Source organism: Malus sylvestris, chromosome 13, assembly GCF_916048215.2.
Source record: "Malus sylvestris chromosome 13, drMalSylv7.2, whole genome shotgun sequence".
Taxonomy (NCBI): Eukaryota; Viridiplantae; Streptophyta; class Magnoliopsida; order Rosales; family Rosaceae; genus Malus; species Malus sylvestris.
Window position 1 is genome coordinate 42,047,231 of NC_062272.1, and position 21,623 is coordinate 42,068,853.

General features: G+C 39.4%; 2 protein-coding genes across 7 annotated transcripts; both read right to left on the bottom strand.

Moving 5' to 3' along the window:
• Positions 1-4,211: 4,211 nt before the first annotated feature.
• Positions 4,212-5,380, bottom strand: LOC126597741 (uncharacterized). The gene is made up of 2 exons (XM_050264552.1): positions 5,334-5,380; positions 4,212-5,251 (listed from the first exon to the last, which is right to left on the bottom strand). The coding sequence occupies exons 1-2, from the start codon at positions 5,353-5,355 to the stop codon at positions 4,365-4,367; spliced, it is 909 nt and encodes a 302-aa protein (XP_050120509.1). The 5' UTR covers positions 5,356-5,380; the 3' UTR covers positions 4,212-4,364.
• On the bottom strand, positions 5,045-20,483 carry LOC126597739 (chloroplast envelope membrane protein-like). 6 transcript variants are annotated; one of them, XR_007614311.1, is made up of 8 exons: positions 19,698-20,483; positions 19,141-19,226; positions 18,280-18,453; positions 9,251-9,365; positions 8,198-8,295; positions 7,569-7,704; positions 7,338-7,457; positions 5,045-5,697 (listed from the first exon to the last, which is right to left on the bottom strand). XR_007614311.1 is itself a non-coding variant. In XM_050264551.1 (7 exons), the coding sequence occupies exons 1-7, from the start codon at positions 20,325-20,327 to the stop codon at positions 7,389-7,391; spliced, it is 1,308 nt and encodes a 435-aa protein (XP_050120508.1). In that variant the 5' UTR covers positions 20,328-20,483; the 3' UTR covers positions 6,948-7,388. The 6 variants fall into 6 exon arrangements, 1 of the variants encoding a protein (XP_050120508.1); XR_007614312.1 differs by having other exon boundaries at positions 5,045-5,711; XR_007614315.1 differs by lacking the exon at positions 5,045-5,697 and adding an exon at positions 5,829-6,297.
• Positions 20,484-21,623: the final 1,140 nt, after the last annotated feature.

The following is a 21,623-nucleotide window of genomic DNA, read 5'->3' on the forward strand; positions in this document are numbered from 1 at the left end:
AAAGAAGAGAGTCGGAATGATCAAGATTAAACAAGTGCAAGAAAGGAGTGTTTACAAGAGGAAGCTCAAGTGTGTTGTGGAACAAAATTAACGCCTCTATAAAAAGAAGAAATCAAAAGAGGCGCTCCTCAGAAATCGATGAAGCGTCCTCTCGCAAATCGAAGAGTCGGGGATCCTTTCTCAAAAGCCGGATTCTTTTCTGAAAAGAGGCGTTTCATTTCTTAAAGACTGGGCTTGCTCAGAAACAATGAGCCGAACCCCGGATTTCAAAAGATCAATTTGTCCAGAGGTGTCGTCACTTGTCACACGCAAATTGCTTTGCGAAATTCTCGGGCAGTTTGTCAAAGCACCAATTCAGAAATCGAAGAGGGAAATTCAATAGTCAAAGACACGCTAGCTTTATCAAAAGCTGGGCTTCAACCCACGGGCAAATCTTCTTTTCCAGATTTATCCGCACGTGTCACATGCTACCTCTACAATCGACGATGCTCAGAGCTCGAAGCGCCGATTCCAGATATCAATGAGGAATCTGCTTTGCGGAAATTACGAGCAGCTTTGTCAGAAAGCGCGTAATTTGTACTATTCATCCATCTACCGGCTGCCGACAATGAGTGAGAGAATAGTTCCGGTTGTGAAGAAAAGCCCTATAAGTATCTACCTTCGCCTTCCACAGCAAAGACACACCCTCTCCGCACTTCTTCATCTCCGAAAATGCATTCCCAAAGAATCCTCCTAAGTTACTCTGTGTTCCTCATTCCTTGGGATACTCCTGAAAACAACCCATTCAAAGCAAAAGTATTTCATATCATGAAGGTTGAAAGCAAGAGTATCTCATATCATACTTTCTCTCTGTCCTTTCTCCAGCCAGCACTTGCTCTCGAGTACTCATCATCTTGTGTTTCCTCTTCGTCTCTTACGTATAAGGGAAGTGAAGATGATACCTCGAAGCATGTGGAGACAACGTGCTGATTCATCCTCAGCTAGGGACAAGGAGAAAGAGAGCAAGAGGTGGGCACTTGGAAAGATTGAAGAAAGAAACAGACCAATACCTCTACCTCGTGCCTGCCCGCCATGCAGAGGAAACAAGCAGAGAAGAATGCAGCTTGCGCAATCATCCCAGCGGAAGGAGTCTGAGATGAAGAACAAGAGAAGCTGCCACATCTGCTTGGAGAACAAATAAGGAACTGCAACATTCCCAAAGAGCAAAGCCTTGCAGTACAATAGCATAAAATCATCACTTGCAAGTGAAAAGCTAAGTGTCACCCTGTTCAAGAGGAAAGCTGTGGAAAGTCAACAAGCACGACCAATGATTACTTATTAGTTTTATTCATTATCTTTTATCGTAATTTTCAATTTTTCGTTTGCAATTTTTTTTTAATTAATTTTCTTGCGTACTTAACTGAATTATTTCTTTTCTTTGCAGGAACTTTTGGTTATTTCCACCCTTGAAGTTGATTGCAGAATTTAGCTTGGGGGTCATCGCTTGATTTTACTGCAAATTAGGGAAGTTTTCAGTCCAATTGCGTTATTTTGTTTCTTATTATTTTTTTATTTTTTTTTATTTTTTTTATTTGCATTATAGTGTTTTCTGACATTGGGGACAATGTCAAGTTTAAGTGTGGGGGTAGAAATCTCTAGAATTTCATTTGTTTCTGTGTTGTTAGTTTTTGTTTTCTTAAAAAAAAAAAAAATAAAAAAATAAAAAAATAATCGGAAAATTTAAAAAAAAAATCCAAAAATATTGTCTTGTTTCCCTTATTGTTTTGAATTAGATTTTTGTTAGTTTCCCGACCCAATGATATAATTGGATAAAATTTGAACCATGATCATCAAGAACTTAGTTAACATGTGTTTTGTGAAATTCCTTATTCTCTTGTTAGTTTTGTACATGTTTGACCATCTTTGAAAAACCAAATGCACATAGCCTTGTTGATGTGAAACTAAAGTATGACTTAAAGCTTCATATGTGAATTTAGTGACCATATACATCCTATGTGAGTTTTTGAGCCGATTGAAAGTGTGTGCATTTTTCATACACTCCTATTCTTTCATGTGTGATGAACTTATGTGAGATACATCTCTAGAACTTGCGTAACGATCTTTCGAAATGTTTGTCATTGATTGAATGAACTTGGAAATGATAGAGGCATTAGGTTTACCACTATGGCCCAAATAACCATGTTTCCCAAAGAAAAATGATATCATTAGATTGCCAATTTGAGCCATGTATGTTGAGCCTTTTATTTCTTATCACCAGATATGTCTACCCTTATACCTGAAACATTTTTCCTTACCCCTTTCAAGCAAGCTAGTGAGCAATGTGAGATTGTTTTATGAGAAATGTTTGTGAAGTACTTTGAAGGTGTTTGGCAAAAGAATAAGTGTGGGGGTATTTCATGTTTGGATTCTAAAAAAAAAAAAAAAAAAAAAAAAAAGATTGTATAAAAAGAAAATAAAAAGTTTTTAAAGTTTCAGTTTTAGGGTGTGGTTGGAGGTGCTAAAAGAATCGTTGGAAAGGTTGAATTCTTATAAATCTAAAGAAAATAATTGCTTGCAATGTAGCTTGGAACTTGTGTTTACCTATTCTTTCATTTCAATAACCTTATCCTTAAACCTCATTACATCCAATAAAAGTCCTCTTGATTTAAGTTTTGCAATTATGATTGTGGAGATGAGATCTTTATGCAAGCTTATGGTAGAAATTTCACATTTGATTCTTTGAGCGAAACACATTAAAACTAAACACATGTGTGATTGAGTGCATATCCCGTGAGAAGGTCGCTAGTTTGCATATGATGATTTTAAAAATAAAAACTTGAAATTGCATTAGCATGGCTATCTCACACACTACACTTCAAGGATGATTCAAAGATTACTGCTAATATTTGAATTAGGAAGATGAACTTGGATTAACGTGTTTGGTGTTAGCTATGGTTCTTGATGATTTGTTTTCTTAAATGAAATTCTATGAGGGTCACATAGAGGGAAACTAATGTTTTTCATGTTAGTACTTTTTCATGTTTTCTTTGTTTTGCTCGAGGACTAGCAAAAGCTAAGTATGGGGGTATTTGATCGGATCATATTTATATATATTTTTACTTCAAATTCACTTGTCTTTTCTTAGTTAGTTCTTTATATTTTGAGCTATTTACGTTATTTTTGTGTTTATAGAATTTGTTATGCAAAGAAAATAAAAATAGCACAAATGAGTTTTAAATAATAGACAGAAAGAATATTGGTTTTGGATTTGTTACTTGAATTTGTTCTTAATTCCCAACTGCTACTAATTTAGAGTTTATGATACAAATTAGTTTTGTACTATATTGTCAAAGAAGAATCCAAGGCATGAAGGCAGACGGCATAATCATGAAAGAAAGATAGCAAAGGCAGAAAACGTGAGCTGCAGAGACAGCAAGGTGAGGACCAGGTCATGGACAGCAGAGAAATAAAGGGAACTGACGTGGGAGTGGGGAATGCTGCCTTTGCAGCGTGGAAGAAGCAGCATGTGGGAGGATGGAAAAAGGGACGGACAACAGTAGTGCGGAAAAGAGGGAATAAAATAATAAAAGAGAAGAGAACGGACAGGACGCTGCCTTTGGCAGCGTGAGAGCAGCGTAAGACACGAGGAATTGAAAGGAGGGCAAGTCAGGGACTTGCTAGGTGCAGAAATAAGCACAGGGAAGAAGAGGAGCACAGAGGCAGAGGGCTTCACTCCGTTCTTATTGGTGTTATCTTCTCAAACTCATGATTTACGTTTAATTTAATTTGTTAATAATGTGTAACTAATTTATTTTGGCTAGAGGTTAATTCGAAACCATGAATATATTTGTAATATGAATTGATTACCTTCGGTTGTGATTTCATAAGTTGTGTTTTCAATTTACTTATCCGTTCGTATAAAAACTGATTTGTGTATGTTGGTTGAGAGTGCACACTTAATTTACATGCATGAATTTGATGCTAGAATATAAGTGAATTTCACCTAATCGTTATGAACTTATTTTCACAAGTAGTAAAGGTTGCTAGTCACAATCACGTTAAGTAAATTCTTGGCAAGAGTATCATGCTTTTCATAGTTACGAATGCCTCGTCAATGCTTATAGTTTTCACAAAGTTTAATGATCTTTGATTGTATCGCTATTGTGCTTTTCACGTAGGGGACTTTTGAAGAATGTTTTGAATTGTTGTATGCGTTTTTCCGTCCAATTCAATAACTTAAGGAAAACTTGAAGATTAAAAAAGTGTTGTTCACGGTTAATCTGGAGTATTGAGATTCACAATTTATTGAAAGAACAACTGAAAATCAATTTAGGTTGCATATGTGTCATGTGTGAAGAAGAACCCTCTAGCTAGTCCGTCATTTATCATTTTACCTTAATTTTATGTCCTTGAGTCTTGTTTAATATTTCTTTTCTTTGCAGGAACTTTTGTGTCCTTGAGTCCTCTTCTCCGCCAGCTTCTCCCTTTAGTGGATCATCCTCTGGGTCGGGTTTCTCGCCATCCTGCGCCTCCAATCGGTTGACTAGTGCTGCAATTTGCAAGTCTTTTTCTTCCACAGTTCGGGTTAGCCTTGCGATTGCTTCATTCATTTGAGCTAGCTGCTCATCGATTGAAGTTGCTCCAGTGGTCATGACTTGCATGGCTGAACTGCCGCTTGAATCGGCATCAGAGAGCATGGATTCGGAGTATTTCCTTGGGCTTTCCCCCCTTGGTGCCCTTAGTGAGGCTAAGGTGATCATAGGCTCGTGCCTTAGGTGCTCTTGTTCCCTTGGCAGAGTTGATACAGAGGTGAAAGAGGTGGCAGAAGTAGCTCTTGTCTTGCTTCGAGTCGTGATGCCCAAAGTGACACCACTTGCGACGAAGACACTCTTGTTCTTTACGCCGGTTGCGGGAACAGTTTGAGTCTTCCTTGATGCCATTAATTTTGGAAGTGTGCTTAAATTTCTTGAACGGAGAAAGAGATGAGAGGTAAAGATGGTCCCACTGGGCGTGCCAAATTTGTGAACACGAAATTTTCCTGAAAACGAAAGAGACAAGAACAACGTGCACAAAATAATATTTGTATTTGATAATTTTGGGTTACAATCTCTCTCAAATTTGATCATCTGAATCGATCTCCGTAAGGTGTTGATTTGTGGATGTGCAATTGATCCAAAGGGTCGTTGGGCTTGATCTAAGGATGAACGTTCTTTAAGGGGCGTGGGCTTGATCTTGAAGGTGGATTTGAGCGGATCTTCAAGGAGCCGTTGGGGTTTGATCTTGAGGATGAGCGTTTCTTCAAGGGTCATTGAGGCTTGATCTTGAGGATGAGCATTTCTTCAAGGGCTGTTGAGGCTTGATCTTGAGGATGAGCATTTCTTCAAGGGCCGTTGAGGCTTGATCTTGAATAACGGTGATGAACGGATCTTCAAGGGGCTTTTGGGCTTGATCTTGAAGAACAGTGATGAACGGATCTTCAAGGGCTTTTGGGCTTAATCTTGAAGAACGGTGATGAACGGACCTTCAAAGGGCTTTTGGGTTTGATCTTGAAGAATAATTGGATGTGTGGATTTGTCGACGTTGTTGATCCAAAGGGCCGTCGGGGCTTGATCTTGAAAGAACGAAGAACGAAGAACGAAGAAGACTTTCTTGATTCTTCGGGAACCTGGATGCTTGAGAGCTTCGGAGTTTTAGAGCTTCAGAGCTTCAAGGTGTAATCTGAAAATTCCTCCCTAAAATGAATGAAATGGCTTCTATTTATAGAATTTTCCAATGCCTAATTTTGAATATAATATGCATATGAAATAAATCGTTTCTGTCAGGTGTTGACATGTGTCCTATTTGATGACTTTTCCGATTTATTTTGATTTTTCATTTAGTCACACGCTACGTGTAAAATTTATGTGATACATGAGCGTTGAAATTGTAACTATTGGTCAACATTTATTTTACCGAAATTTCGATGTCTACACCCTAACTTGAAAAAAAGCAAAAAATAATAAAAATAAAAGACAACGCCACCACCCCTCTTCTTCCTTCAGTCCCCCTCCACAGACCCTTCATAGATTTTATGATCAGGGCTTTCACTGCCTAGCTACTTCTTCTGTCCATAAAGCTCAAAACCTTTTGCATTGAGCTCCATTCCATTATCCAAATTGAGAAAATGTCCGGTCGTTGAGGAGGCGGGCGATGGTGGCCCACTTGTTCCCAAACCGGGCATGGGCCCGAATAATTGTGTCGTCCTCCTCGGGAGTGAAAGCGCGGTGCTCCAGCGGTGACAGCTAGTTGCACCACCGCAGCCGGCACGACTTCCCGAACCTACTTGGAATCGACTTGCTTATCAGCGACCAATTCCTGGGGCCGTGCTTCTGCACCAGCTTCTAGAGCGAGTAGGTTTGTCAAGTTTTTTTTTTCAAAAGTCTTTTGTCCTTATTATTAAAATAAAGTTAGCGGGTGGTTTTTTATTAAAATGTAAAGATTTGAAGTCATTTTCATTAGTTTTCCTTTAAAAAAAAGCATATTATATTAACACTTCACATATTGTTCAATAAATTTCACATACTTAATACACATCACATTTGCTTTTTTGAATTAAAAATTATCTTAATACACTCAACATATTTTCCCATAATATCCTCACACCCCACATTCTCTTTATACACTATACATTTTCGACATACACCGCACACTTTTCAAATCTTATAACACTCATTTTTAATTTTCAATGACTGAATCTAAACATTTAAACGTTTAGTTTACCGAATAATTTCAAATTAAATGATTTGAAAAATGTTTCGATTCATTTGAACATTTTTCAAGAATAATAATAATAATGATTTCAAACTGAAGATTTAATGTACATTATATATATATGTGTATATATATATATATATATATATATATATAATGTAGATTTAATTACGTACTAGTACTATATATAATGTAGATTTAATTGTACGTACTAGTACTACGCATAAACATCTTTTACTGTTTTTATACCACATTTGTCATTTATGGGTAAGAATGAATGGAAAAGGATCCTCTCTAGGTCCTCTTTATAGGGATTCGGAGGATCAATCAATCATGTTCGTTCATCGTATATCGTGCAATCAGTTTTCGTTAGATACTATTTATATTCAATTTTAAATTTAAAATTTAAAATGATTTATGATCATACAATGTACGATGAACGAACATGATTAATTGATCATCCAGATCCGGAGAGGATGCTTTTTCAGAATGAATGATATCCAAACAACTACAATGCGCTATACACTCATGCAATGATATAAACCTCCCTCTACGGGAAACCAAGGAAACAAAAAGAAATGTAATCTTCGTGGTACATGGCTACCTACCTTTCTCAAAATTCTCTTAAATGCCAGAGAAAACCCACACAAAGAATTTTACTAGTGACGCTTCATTTCCCGGAATATGTTTGTCACCTTCGGGGATAATCTTGGAAGGAATTTAAACAGCTGTACCACAAATACAAATGGTACCAAATTGTAAAGAAACTACAAGCAATAAAGCATGTACGAGTGGTTTGTGAAACTGAAATTACTACATAGTAGAAGAGCAGAACATACCCAAAGTTTGACGCATGCATCCATGATAACTGGAATCAGGCAGATGAAAATGGTTATGGCAGACTGATCAACCTCAAGCCCATAATGCTCAACAAAAATTTCTAACAACGTTTGCCAACCAGACTCAGAATGATACCTGCAGGTATGCAGTTGTGTACCTCAATCAGAAAAGTTTGATATGCAAGCACGTTGGTCACACGAGGATGAGTAATAGCAATCAGAGAAATGAAACTGAAGAATTGGAAATAAAATCATCGTACCACAAGATGGCGACATTCACCTAAGGGACATTGTGCATCCTTGACATGCAATATAATATACGTAATGTGTGTGTGTGTGCCCATGCGTGTATATATATGGGGTAATATTCTCTTACCACATAACTAGGTAAGTTATGTCATGAGACTGAATCTGGACTTCACTCTCACAAGAGCCCGCCTAATCAGCAGTCCATATTGACAGTCTAGCTATGTAACGTACTAAGCTATCTGGCAAGAGAAAATTCCATATATATGTGTCTTTAATTTTATAGCTTTCCATAGTAGTAAGCAAATTTGAACAAACACTGTGTTGTATACTGAATATAGTAACAGAAATTCACAGTAATAAACAAAAGAGCAGTTCATTACCCTAAAAAAATATCTGTGATAAGTATAATTAGAAATGCCTTCCCGGTATCTGAAATATTATTTATTATCTTATAACCAGTAAATTTCAGCAATGCTACCTGCAAAAGGAAGAGGACGAATAAAAAACGGAAATACAATCAATTTAACAAGACTTAGTGCAGAGTTCTTAGCAGGCAGTTTAAATCTGAAACAAAATAATCTCCAAGAACACAAATATGCTTCTTAAGAAAGTAGCTACACCTATATAGTATATCTTCATGGGTACTCCATGAAGTTAAGCTATAATTTCATTGCCAAACTGATAAATCAAGCAACATAGTCTCCAAAGATCAGCCGGGGTACTCTATTACTTCTAAGTAACAAATAATGATGACTGGAATTTATGTGAACCAACGTGAACTTAAAATCCTGTGAATATTAATCATAAAGGTTAAGATAATGCTTGGGAGAAGAGTCACATCGGCCAAGAATGCTTACATTTGCATGGAACTCTTAAAGCTCACCTCTGCAATCTGCATAGAAAGTGATATAGCTTTCCTACTTTCCTAACATTAATTTCTCTGCTTCATTCCAATTAGTTAGATCCAATATTTGTTGTACCTTACGTCACCACTCCCATCTAGACATCAAATGTTCTATAGTCTTGACCTACTAATACAATAGATCTATTTTGTGTCAGTATTCATATGATATTTATAGCTATAATTCTGAGCAGATAAAAGGCATCACAACTTCAAAAGTTTGTTGACGCATTCTGCAAACAATGAGGATGCATATTCATCACCCTAACCAAATAGATCATAAACAGACCAAAAATGACTGCACATATAACAATTGAGAAAAAGGCAAAGAAAAAACATTCTAGTAGTAGGAACTGACACTCATAGCTAACAATGCAATAACTGCTCATACTACCATATCTGCAAGACAAATGGAGTTGTTAACTGTAACATTCCCAGGACATTCAGTTTTAGGCAACGCTATTATGATCGTAATGGGATAAAATTTTCATGCATGAAAGTACACCACAGAAAGAAAGTAATAGTAGCTCACTTTACTCTGATTGCTGTATAAAAGAACGAATAATGAGATCCCGAATATCATATCTGACCATATGTTGGCAAATGCTTTACGATTCTCTAGTCTCCATTCATCTCTCAGCTCTAACCTGTTGAAGCCATAAGAAAAGTAATTTGGATGATATTCGTCATTGAAACTAAAGTCCAAAATCTAGTTTAAGAAGATTAGAACATAAAGGGAATTTTCCAATATTATCTCAAAAAATAATACTTAGTTTCAACATTTCTAGTCACATTACACCATAATTAAAAATTTAAAATCATTGACATAGGTAAATTTATTAGCCATAAGTAAAAAGTGAGAATACTTGATGACCTTTTACAATTATAACCCTAACATTTTTCTCATTGCATACTAGGGCATTTGGATCTCTGAAATGAGAGTTATTTTTGTTATGTAGATCCAAAAGTCCAAGTGTGCAGTGTACTGAGAAAAATGTCCAGCTATAACTTTACACCATACCATCATTCATATACAAGAGAACCTTAATGAAATAAGTCCAGCTAAAAACAAAATCTGTTTTCTAATGACAGGTGCCATGTGTTTAAAGGTTTTTGGATTATTTACAAAATTAATTGTATTCATTAGAGTTAGGTATGCTATGCTTACATTGTGATCACTGGGCTAATTATATCCGTGTACTGATATAAATATCAGCGGCTTCCTCCTCTGTACAATGATATTGCATTCATTTTAATTGAAAATTCCTTTCCTTCTTTCTTCCTCCCTGCTGTGATTTCTCTGTCTTTTCACTCTGTGTTACAAGAGTTCAGATTTTTTTCCCCCCCTTTTTTTTTTTCCTGCAAGCATACATCCATACAACTCCGCCTATGTAAGTTTATCTTACATTGCCGGTCCCAAGCCCGGATAAAGGAGGAGGGGGAGGGCGTCAGGTAGTCGACAGCCGGCACTCCACAGTTACGTCGAATCCTTATGACAATGAATCCAGAAAGAAATCGCACTAAAGCTAGGACGTCACCCGTAAGTAGCGCGCTGTGTGGCCCGAGCACAGTGATAAGTGAGCAAGGGTCGCTGTATCTCCATCGGCACCCGGATGCAGTGTTAAATGAGCAAGGGGGCCATAGAAACTTCTTTTCGAATAACTCCACTCAAAGTTGTTTGGGAGCATATGCTCCTATCAACTTTATACAGGATACACAAAAGAAGTACTTTGATCCTATTAGACGGGGGATGGTGAAGAAGCTAGGACAGAAGGGTAGAGTTCAAGAGAGTCGAATGCGTTTAGGAACGTGGAATATAGGAACCTTAACGGGAAAATCTATGGAAGTAGTGGAAGTTATGGTGAGGAGAAGGATAAATATTATGTGCCTACAAGAAACTAAGTGGGTTGGTCTTAAGGCAAAGGATCTAGAAAACTCAGGGTTTAAGCTTTGGTATTCAGGCACAAATAGAACGAGAAACGGTGTTGGCATCATTGTGGACAAGACCTTGACACAAGATGTTGTAGATGTCAAGAGGGTAGGAGATAGAATCATGGCAATCAAGATTGTAATAACAAGAACTCATCAATGTGATTAGTGCGTACGCACCTCAAGTAGGGTTGGATACGAGTTCGAATGAGAAATTTTGGGAAGACCTTGGAGACTTGGTGCAAGGAATTGCTCAGACGGAGAAGTTATTTATAGGAGGAGATTTAAATGGACACGTGGGCAGGGAGACAGGCAACTATGGAGGTTTTCATGGTGGCCATGGTTTTGGGGAGAGAAATGAGGATGGGGAAGCTATCTTGGATTTTGCAATGGCATATGATCTCTTCTTAGCCAACACATTCTTTAAGAAGAGAGAAGAACATGTGATCACCTACAAGAGTGGGTCGTCAAAAACACAAATAGATTTTCTTCTAATGAAGAAAGGGGATCGTATAACTTGTAAGGATTGCAAAGTTATACCGGGGGAGAGCTTGGCTAATCAACATCACTTGTTGGTGATGGATGTACATATCAAAAGAGTGAGAAAAAAGAACAAGACTTGGAAGTGCCCAAAGACTAGATGGTGGAATCTAAAAGGAGAAAAACAAGTCACTTTCAAAGAGCAAGTAATCACCCAGTGTGTGTGGGATAGAGAGGGGAAAGCTAGGCAAATGTGGGATTCCATGGCTAGCTGTATCCGAAAAGTAGCAAAAGAGGTATTAGGAGAGTCAAAGGGCTTTGCTCCACACCAAAAGGAATCTTGGTGGTGGAATGAGGAGGTACAAACAAAGGTGAAGGCTAAGAAGGAATGTTGTAAAGCCTTATACAAGGATAGGACCGATGAAAATGGTGAAAGGTATAGAAGAGCGAAGCAAGAGGCGAAGAAAGCTGTGAAAGAAGCTAAGTTAGCGGCTTATGACGATATGTATAAGCGACTAGATACCAAATAAGGAGAGTTGGATATCTATAAACTAGCTAGAGCAAGGGAAAAGAAGACAAGGGACCTAAACCAAGTGAGGTGCATCAAGGATGAGGATGGAAAGGTTCTTGCTACAGAGAACGCGGTCAAAGACAGATGGAGAGGTTATTTTCATAATCTTTTCAATGAAGGACATGAAAGGAGTACTCCTTTAGGGGAGTTGAGTAACTCAGAAGAGTATAGAAACTACTCCTTTTATCGTCGAATCAGGAAGGAAGAAGTGGTTGTAGCTTTGAAGAAGATGAAGCATAGAAAAGCAGTGGGCCCAGACGATATACCGATTGAAGTGTGGAAAGCCTTGGGAGAGACAGGTATAGCATGGCTCATTGACCTTTTCAATAGGATTTTGAAAACGAAGAAGATGTCAAACGAGTGGCGAAAGAGCACCTTGGTGCCTATTTACAAGAATAAGGGCGACGTACAAAATTGCATGAACTATAGGGGTATTAAGCTAATGAGTCATACAATGAAGCTCTGGGAGAGAGTCATTGAGCATAGATTGAGGCAAGAGACACGGGTTTCGGACAACCAATTCGGGTTCATGCCAGGGCGCTCAACCATGGAGGCAATCTATCTCTTACGAATATTGATGGAAAGATATAGAGATAGGAAAAAGGATTTACACATGGTCTTTATAGATTTGGAAAAAGCGTATGATAGGGTCCCAAGAGACATTCTTTGGAGGATTTTAGAGAAGAAAGGAGTACGAGTAGCATATATCCAAGCTATAAAGGATATGTATGAAGGAGCAAAGACTGCCATAAGAACTCATGAAAGACAAACCGAAAGCTTCCCCATAACTGTAGGATTACATCAAGGCTCATCCTTAAGTCCTTACCTTTTTGCGTTGGTAATGGATGAGTTAACAGGGCATATTCAAGATGATATTCCTTGGTGTATGCTTTTCGCAGACGATATAGTATTGATAGATGAAACTCAGGAAGGGGTAAATGCGAAGCTTAACCTTTGGAGAGAAGTGTTGAAATCTAAAGGTCTTCGCCTAAGCCGATCAAAGACAGAATATATAGAGTGCAAGTTCAGTGCAAATGGAGGCCAAAATGAGTTAGGGGTGAGGATTGGAGATCAGGAAATACCAAAGAGCGACCGTTTTCGCTACCTAGGATCTATCTTGCAAAAGAACGGAGAATTAGATGGAGATCTCAACCATAGAATACAAGCTGGATGGATGAAGTGGAAGAGTGCATCCGGCGTGTTGTGTGATCGTCGTATGCCACTGAAGCTTAAGGGAAAATTTTATAAGACGGCAATAAGGCCGGCGATGCTGTATGGCACAGAATGTTGGGCGGTGAAGCACCAACACATACACAAAATGGGTGTAGCGGAGATGAGGATGCTTCGTTGGATGTGTGGGCACACGAGAAAGGATAAGATTAGGAATGAGGATATCCGAGGTAAAGTAGGAGTAGCCGAAATTGAAGGAAAATTGAGAGAAAATCGGTTACGGTGGTTTGGACATGTGCAAAGAAGGCCTACTGACGCCCCGGTTAGAATATGCGACTACGGGACAGAGGTTCAGGGCCGAAGGGGTACAGAAAGACCTAGGAAAACTTTGGAAGAGACTCTAAGAAAAGACTTAGAGTACTTGGATCTAACGGAGGACATGACACAGGATCAAGCACAATGGCGTTCTAAGATTCATATAGCCAACCCGACCCAGTGACTTGGATTTTTCAAGTCTCCAATCGAGAAGTTTTCCCTACTCGGGAAATTAAGGGAACACTACCTCAACCTACATGCTCCACTCACAAAGCTTCAACATACAAGCTTCAACAAAAGAAAAATTCAAAGAACTTAGTGAAGAAGGCTTTGGTGTATTTAACACAATACGTTGAAATGAAACAAAGCTTATTTATTAATATCTCTAAGAAGTTACAAATATGTACATATACACGAGTCAAAATAAACAAACAAGAGGAAGCCTTCACAAAGGTTGCTTAGTAGAAGTCTCAGCAGTCGGCAGAGCCCCAGAAAGAGAAGGCACCGGAGGGGGATCATTCGGAGCCTCAGTACTGGACAGCACCCTAGAAGGAGGAGGCATCGGAAGTTGATCATTTGGAGCTTCATTACGCGGTGCAGCCCCAGAAGACGAAGGCAATAAATGCCTTTGGAACAAACCCACAAACCTCTGATGATCATGTAAAATCTGACCATCAGATTCCTTCATCTGGTCAAGCTTCCTCTTCATGTTTGTAGCATAGTCATGAGCGAGCCGGTGCAACTGTTTATTCTCATGCTTGAGCCCTCTAATCTCCTGTTTGAGACTCATCATTTCAGCCGCCAATGATTCAACTTGGCAGGTTCGAGCAAATAGGCGTTGGGCCATATTAGACAGAACCTGCACACTGAACACTGAGAGCCAGAGAATCCTTAACAGCCAACTCATCAGACCGTTTGGAAAGTAGTCTGTTATCTTTGGGAGTGAGAAGGTTCCTGGCCACCACCGCAGTGGTCATATCATTCTTCATCACGGAATCCCCAATGGTAAGAGGACCAGTAGGGGATAAGAAGGATGGGCGCCATATGTTGTCTGGAGAAGGCGTGACTACCTCTTCAACAAGGTTCAAGTCAAAACGACGGTCGGAGGGGCCAGACATTTTCAAAGGTGTTGAAGAGAAAAGAGGTCGGACAAATCAAGATCTTAGAAATGCAAGAAGAGAGCTTCTACTGGTGGAGATTCAAGTGTGCTTTGGAACTTACTACCAGCCTCTATAAAAATCCGCACTCGATAGAGCTTCAGAAATCGAAGAGGCGCCTACTCAGAAATCGAAAAGGCGTTTGCTTTCTCAAAAGCTGGGCTGCTCAGAGACCACGAGGGCCGATCTCAGGAATCGAAGAGGCGTTTGCTTTCTCAAAAGCTGGGCTGCTCAAAGACCACGAAGGTCGATCGCAGAAATCGAAGAGGCGCTTGCTTTCTCAAAAGCTGGGCTGCTCAGAGACCACAAGGGCCGATCTCAGAAATCGAAGAGGCACCTGCTTTTTCAGCCTTGTCAGCACCTGTCACATGCACACTCAACTTTGCGGAAATTACGGGCATTCTGTCGAAGATTTCTAGTGAAGTAGAAAGCACGTGAATGTTACTGTTCAATCATTCACTTTCCACACGCAACATCAGCTCACGGGTACCACAGATAACTTTGCCAAAAATCTCTGACAATGTTTAGACACGTGAAGCTTGCAGCTTCCATTACATCGCTATGACCAAGAAGGGTAAAAGAATAGCAAAGAAACAGCACTAACAAAGTTTAGACACATAAATTTTGAAGGTCTAGCTACCATATTATTACCCACAAGGGTAAAGGAACAGGACCATTGCTGGATAATTGGAAAGTCCCTGTGGGTCAACCTCTGTGCTCCGTGGCAAGGTAGACTAACAAACAGGCCTAACCTTTACTCACATTCGAGAAAACACTCCCAACAAGATTGCTTGCTTCAAGATCGAAGAGGCACCGTCCTCCGAATCTCGAGAGCCAGACTCCCAACATGATTCCTTTCTCAAAAAGCGACGAGACACCGCTCTCCGAATCTCGAGAGCCAGACTCCTAGCAGGATTGCTTTCTCAAAAATCGAAGAGGCACCGTTCTCCGAATCTCGAGAGACAGATCCCCGACAGGATTGCTTGTTCGAAAACCGAAGAGGCACCGCTTTCTCAACTTCGAGAGCCCCTTAGATAAAGCTTGTCTGTAATCCTCACACCGCTTTCTCAACTTTGAGAGCCAGATCTCCTTGGATAAAGCTTGTCTGTAATCTTCACACGTAACATCAGCTTTCCAGATACCACAGACCACTTTTTCAAAGTGCTCTGACAGAGTTAAAACACGTGAAGCTGGCAGCTCCCACTACCGTGCTATGACCAAGCAGGGTAAAAGAATAGTATTACTCCTTGTTAGGGAGACTCCTATATATGTCGACCTCCATCCTCAACGGACAGGCAGACCTGCAAAAATGCTCAACCCTTCCTCATATCTGAGAGGACACTCCCAACGAAGCCTCTCGAAATACTCAGTTTTCTTTCCCCCCGAGAATACCTCTGCAAACAAGCTACACTAGAGCAAGAATATCTCATATCAACAGGGTTAAAAGCAAGAGTATCCCATATCATGTTTTTTCCCTGTCTTTTCCTTTGGCCTTGTTCTTACCTGCAAGACAAGGAGAAAGAGAGCAATCAGTCAGCACTTGGAATCAAGCTTCCAGTCCGGAACTGGCTGCCTGGAACCCCATTGCTCTCGAGTACTCATCTTCAACATCTTATGCTTCCCGAGAAGATACCACATCTGCTTGAGAAACAAATAGGGCAAGTGAGAAGGATACAAGGAAGCATGTGGAGACAAGCGCAACAGAACACGTGCCGATACATCCACTACTTTGTCAACAGCAAAAGTATCCCATATCAGTAGGGTCGAACGTACTTTAGATTTGATGGACTTGTTTTGACCCTCAAATTCTTCAGTCGGCCTTATACTCTGGCGGAAACAAGAAAACCCTCCAGCCCAGTTCAAGAATAAGCCTGTGGAAAGTTACTTCTTCAAAAGCAAAAGTATCTCATATCACATTTTCTCTTTTTCTTCTCTTTATCCTTCATGCTACCTGCAAGATAAGGAGAAGGATAACAATCAGCCGGAACTCGAAATCAAACTTCTGATCTGGGACTGATTGCTTGGAGCTCTGATTGCTTATCTTGTCTGTCACCTCTTTCAGCAGATCCCCTAGCTCGGCGACTTGTGGGACTCCTACTACATGGTTTGTATCGCACTTGACCAAGCCTGAAACTACAAGTAAGCGTCAAGTGAAATTGATACATTACCTTGTGCATCCTCACCAGTTAAAGATACCACCCTTGGAGGGAGGAAGAGTACTTCCAAAGAAGATGTCACATCTACCTATGAGACAGATAAGGTAAGTGAAGACGATACCACACTTCGGTACTTAAAAGTTTCGTGATTACGAGATCATTCTTCCACAATATTTCCTAATGTCATTTGTACTAAATCATTCACTTGTACTCGCTAAAGGAGAGCTTGAACCTATATACTGTGTAAACCCTTCACAATTAATGAGAACTCCTTTACTCCGTGGACGTAGCCAATCTGGGTGAACCACGTACATCTTGTGTTTGCTTCCTGTCTCTATCCATTTACATACTTATCCACACTAATGACCGGAGCAATCTAGCGAAGATCACAAACTTAATATTTAAGATGATATTCTTTGGGGTAAACGCGAAGCTTAACCTTTGGAGAGAAGTGTTGGAATCTAAAGGTCCTCGCCTAAGCCGATCAAAGACAGAATATATGGAGTGCAAGTTCAGTACAAACGGAGGCCAAAATGAGTTAGGGGTGAGGATCGGAGATCAGGAAATACCAAAGAGCGACCGTTTTCGCTACATAGGATCTATCTTGCAAAAGAACGGAGAATTTGATGGAGATCTCACCCATAGAATACAAGCTGGATGGATGAAGTGGAAGAGTGCATCCGGCGTGTTGTGTGACCGTCGTAGGCCACTGAAGCTTAAGGGAAAATTTTATAGGACGGCAATAAGGCCGGCAATGCTGTATGGCATAGAATGTTGGGCGGTGAAACATCAACACGTAGGTGTAGTGGAGATGACGATGCTTCGTTGGATGTGTGGGCACACGAGAAAGGATAAGATTAGGAATGAGGATATCCGAGGTAAAGTAGGAGTAGCCGAAATTGAAGGAAAGAGGAGGGAAAATCGGTTACGGTGGTTTGGACATGTGCAAAGAAGGCCTACTGACGCTCCGGTTCGAAGATGTGACCACGGGACAGAGGTTCAGGGCCGAAAGGGTAGAGAAAGACCTAGGAAAACTTTGGAAGAGACCCTAAGAAAAGACTTAGAGTACTTGGATCTACCAGAGGACATGACACAAAACCGAGCGCAATGGCGTTCTAGGATTCATATAGCCGACCCCACTTAATGGGAAAAGGCTTTGTTGTTGTTGTTGTTGAAGCATACATCCATACATTTCCCAGCCCTCTACTTTGAACTTCTAAACCCACCAGTTTTGGTCATACTCTGTACATTTCTTCTATATGTTAATGCATCGCCTCCCTTTACCTTGTACCTTGTTGTCAACCCCGGTATTAGGGCAGGTGCAGTTTCTCTGAAGGACAATGGTTCGACTATACTAGTACTCATGTAGAATCCCAACTACTCTTTTATTACTTAAGATAGATTATAACTGTTCTGGGTCAAATCTTCACTTTTAACTTTTTACCTGATTTAAAGGCTTTTAGCATCCTGAATAAAGCTATAATTTATGGAGGTTTACACAATGGAACTAGTCATTGATGTAAAGATCAAACTAATAATTTCTACATGTTTGACTGTTTATATGGTGATATGTTCTAGAGTCACAAGCCACAAACTATACTGCTCAAGTCTTGGCATGTGTGGCTACTTTTAGCCCTTTTATAGAAAACTCCATTCTAATCTACCCCCTCATCTCAATTGTGACTTTGTGAACCTAATTTAAACTTGGATAAAGACTAAAAGACTACAACGGTAATGTTATGGAGGCTCTTTCTAGAGGAGTACTAAAGAGCGGGAATCTTACGCTTTATGCCGCAACTCCCACCAAACCTCATCATCAGAAAGCGGTGGAGATTTTCCAATTTCCATCTCAAGATGAAATCTTGCTCCCTCCATTTTTAATTCCTCAACCATTTGAAGCTTTTGATTTCTTCTGACGTCAAGCAACTGTGCTGCAAGTGGTACGGTCTTCACATATCTGTTCGCAAGCAAGTGGGTGCTCCATTAGTTCATAATTTTAGAGGTAAAAGTAATGGTTAAAAATGAAGTTAATACCAGGTCCAATGCAACAAAAAATATGCTGAACTTACAATCTTTTTCCTTTAGTTTATACAAGCATGCATAAATAACACACACACAAATATGTATAAATGTATAACCAACAACCTAACAATAGTGGTTCAAAACTAAGTTTTTTGACATAACTACTGAAATAAGAAACTTGTAAAACAGAACCAACCTACCTACAGAAAAGTTCTTAGTTAAGAAGGTGGAGGTGGAGGAGGAGTAGAAAGGCTGCATTTAGAGAAGTATGTGAAATTCTATATTCTACACAGTACACACACAATCGCACGCATGCCTTTCTTTAAAAGAAGAAAATTATTGTAGCCACTTATTTCAAGATATGTTCCTGATGCAGTCTTCTTTTCTGGCATCAATAGGGATAAGCACATTAAGGCAATATGCCTTAGAAGTTTGTTGAATAATTTAGTTATGCTGCCTTTAGATGGTGCAACGAAATGGAGTTAATAACAATATATATGGAGAGTAAAAATTCCAAAGACACAGGATTGGATATTGGTATTAAACATGTTCACTCGGAAATTAAACAAGGAAACATTGCACGTGTGTTTATATATCCGATAAGCAAAAGAGATAACGCTACCTGTCTAAGAAAGGCATCAGAACATAGTCGTGAACCACAAAATCCAAGGCCCAGGGTATGATAATTAATACTGCCAAAAATTTAGCCTGTAAAAAAGGATGAATTTGGCTTAGGACAATCAGTCCTTTAACAATAAAAAGAAGATCGCAACATGTAATAGCACAAGACTAATATTGCTATAGGAAAAAAAGCGGGCTTACAGAAAATTACACTAAAACCATTTGATCTCATAATTTTGTTGCCTGTTGTAAAAATGTTCCAAGGCAGAAACACCAATGCAATATATAAAGTTGAATACTGCAATTGTTTTGATAGCTCCTCTATTAAAGTTAGGAATGTTTAATGTTTAGATTGTTTCTCTTTCATTCTTTATACTCTGTTTATACATATTGCGCACTTACGATCAACTAATAGTGTTTAACCTTTAGTTTCCACCGGAATTAGTAATGCGACTGAACAGTTAACAGCATGAGTGACAAGTGCATAATTAGATTTTTGGAGTGCGAATAATAGTTGGCAAGTAAAATGCATATTGTTGTTGTACTAGTTGTAGTTACCGAATTGAGTGAGGCGTAGCGAAAAACGCGGTCTTCATAGAGCATGTCATCCTCCTCATCTTCTTCCTTTCCGAGGACAAAATCGCTGAGAGAGTAAATCAATCCCCTTTCTTGAGCAGGATCTGACTGCACAGATGCTTCCCAGGAGGAAGTAGAAGAATTAGAGTTAGAATTAGAATCCGAAATCCAATCCTCCCACATGCGGTTCTCCTCGTTGGTCATATCCTGCTGTGCTTCCCTCAACTCCACGATTGCTTCTGCCCTCGTCTTCCACGCATCAAATTTCTCAGCTTCTTCGCATCTGCTGTTGGCGGCAGCTGGGGAGGAACCATCTAACTCCTCTTCCTGCTCCTCCTCCGCCGCCAGCATGTCGTCCTCCTTCAAACCAAGCCAATTCCCATCGTCGTCGAAAAAGAATGTTTGCCACCAAGTCCTTTTCCTTTTCCTTTTTCCAGAAGCATTTGGAATGTGCTCTGCAGCGGCAGACCTCCGCCGCCTTGTATCAACCACCAGAGGCAGTGGCGTCGACAAATTTCCGTGGAAAATGGAGTTGCGGCTGAGCAGACTGAGCTTGGGGTTAACAAAGATCAAGCTTTTGCACAAGACGGCGGAGGAGGACATGATTAACATAGTAAGCCCACATTTTCCAGCTCCTCAAAGCAAAAATTGAAGAATTCAAACACGAACATCAAAACTAGTTGGTGGATAAAGAGCTTCTTCACTCTTCACACATTAGGGAGGAAAGTGGATGACGGTTGGGAACGTTTAGTTGTTCATTTATTTTAGGGCTTACATCGAAAATGGTTCTTAAAAATTCAACCACACCTTTAAAACAGTCTCTAAAATTAATAATTGATAATTTCTGAAAATAAGTGTCGCAAATCACAATTATATTAAAAATTATGTTATATGCTGATATGGTCTCTCAAATTCACCTAGACCATCAAGATAGTTCTTGAAATTGAAAATTAAATATTGTAATCCTAAAAACAGGTGTCTCAACAATATGATCTTTCCGTCACAATTCTGTCAAAAATTATATTGTGTGCTAATGTGACACATGTGCCGACCCATCCCTAATTTTTCATGTAAATTCCTTCCCAAGTATATAAAATGACGTTTATGCCCTTACTGGCAAAGTGGAACCTGACGTGGACATAGTTATTCGGCTTTTAATTTATTTTTCTCATTATCATAACTAAATAGTACTCGTTGTTACAAATGCGTGAGCGCAAGTTAGGCCCGAATTGGATTTATAACGAAGAAGTTACGTTTAGTTAAAGTGCGTTAGCAACGCATAGAATTGTACATGTGTGCTACTTATTTAGTGTATGAAATACTATTTTTGATAAGGAGACAGATTTCGTGTACCTTGAATTATAAAGAAAATCTTATCATTTTCTCCCTTTAAAAAAGGGGTCCAATAACCCTATCTCACCACCAATTAGTCACTCCCTTCATTTCTCTCACCCAATCAGACAACTTCTCTCTCTCTCTTTTGTCCAATTATAAAACATTTCTCTCTCTTTCTCTCTCTCTCTCTCTCTCTCACATCTTCTCTTTCTCTCCTCTTTCACGCCATGTCTACCCTCTCTACAACAACCATACACCATCATCAAACCTCACAGATCGAACTTCATGCTGGAAATATGCCCTAAAACCAATCATATGATGATACTTTACGAACATTTCACATGTTAAACTAATCTAGTTTAATATCAAGGGCAAAGATTATTGTTTTAAGCCGTTTCATATAAGTGTTATATGCTTAAACGATAAGTCCAAGGAATATGTAATTAGGAGAATGTAATTTAAACAAGTTAGATTAATGAGACCATTCTCTTTCGTATACATATCCTAAACGTTCCTTATCATAGGATTGCCAATTGGACATTGACAGTCCGTTAAGATCAGTACATGCTATGT

Coding starts and splice junctions, on each gene's coding strand:
- LOC126597741 (XM_050264552.1), bottom strand. CDS start 5,355: ATGCTCATCCTCAAGATCAAGC. Junction 5,252..5,333: donor GCTCATCCTCAAGATCAAGC/CTCAACAGCCCT, acceptor TCAAGATCAAAC/CCCAACGGCTCCTTGAAGAT.
- LOC126597739 (XM_050264551.1), bottom strand. CDS start 20,327: ATGTTAATCATGTCCTCCTCCGCCGTCTTGTGCAAAAGCTTGATCTTT. Junction 9,366..18,279: donor TGGGAGTTGCGGCATAAAGC/GTAAGATTCCCG, acceptor TGGCTTCAACAG/GTTAGAGCTGAGAGATGAAT. Junction 7,705..8,197: donor ATCACAGATATTTTTTTAGG/GTAATGAACTGC, acceptor GCATACCTGCAG/GTATCATTCTGAGTCTGGTT.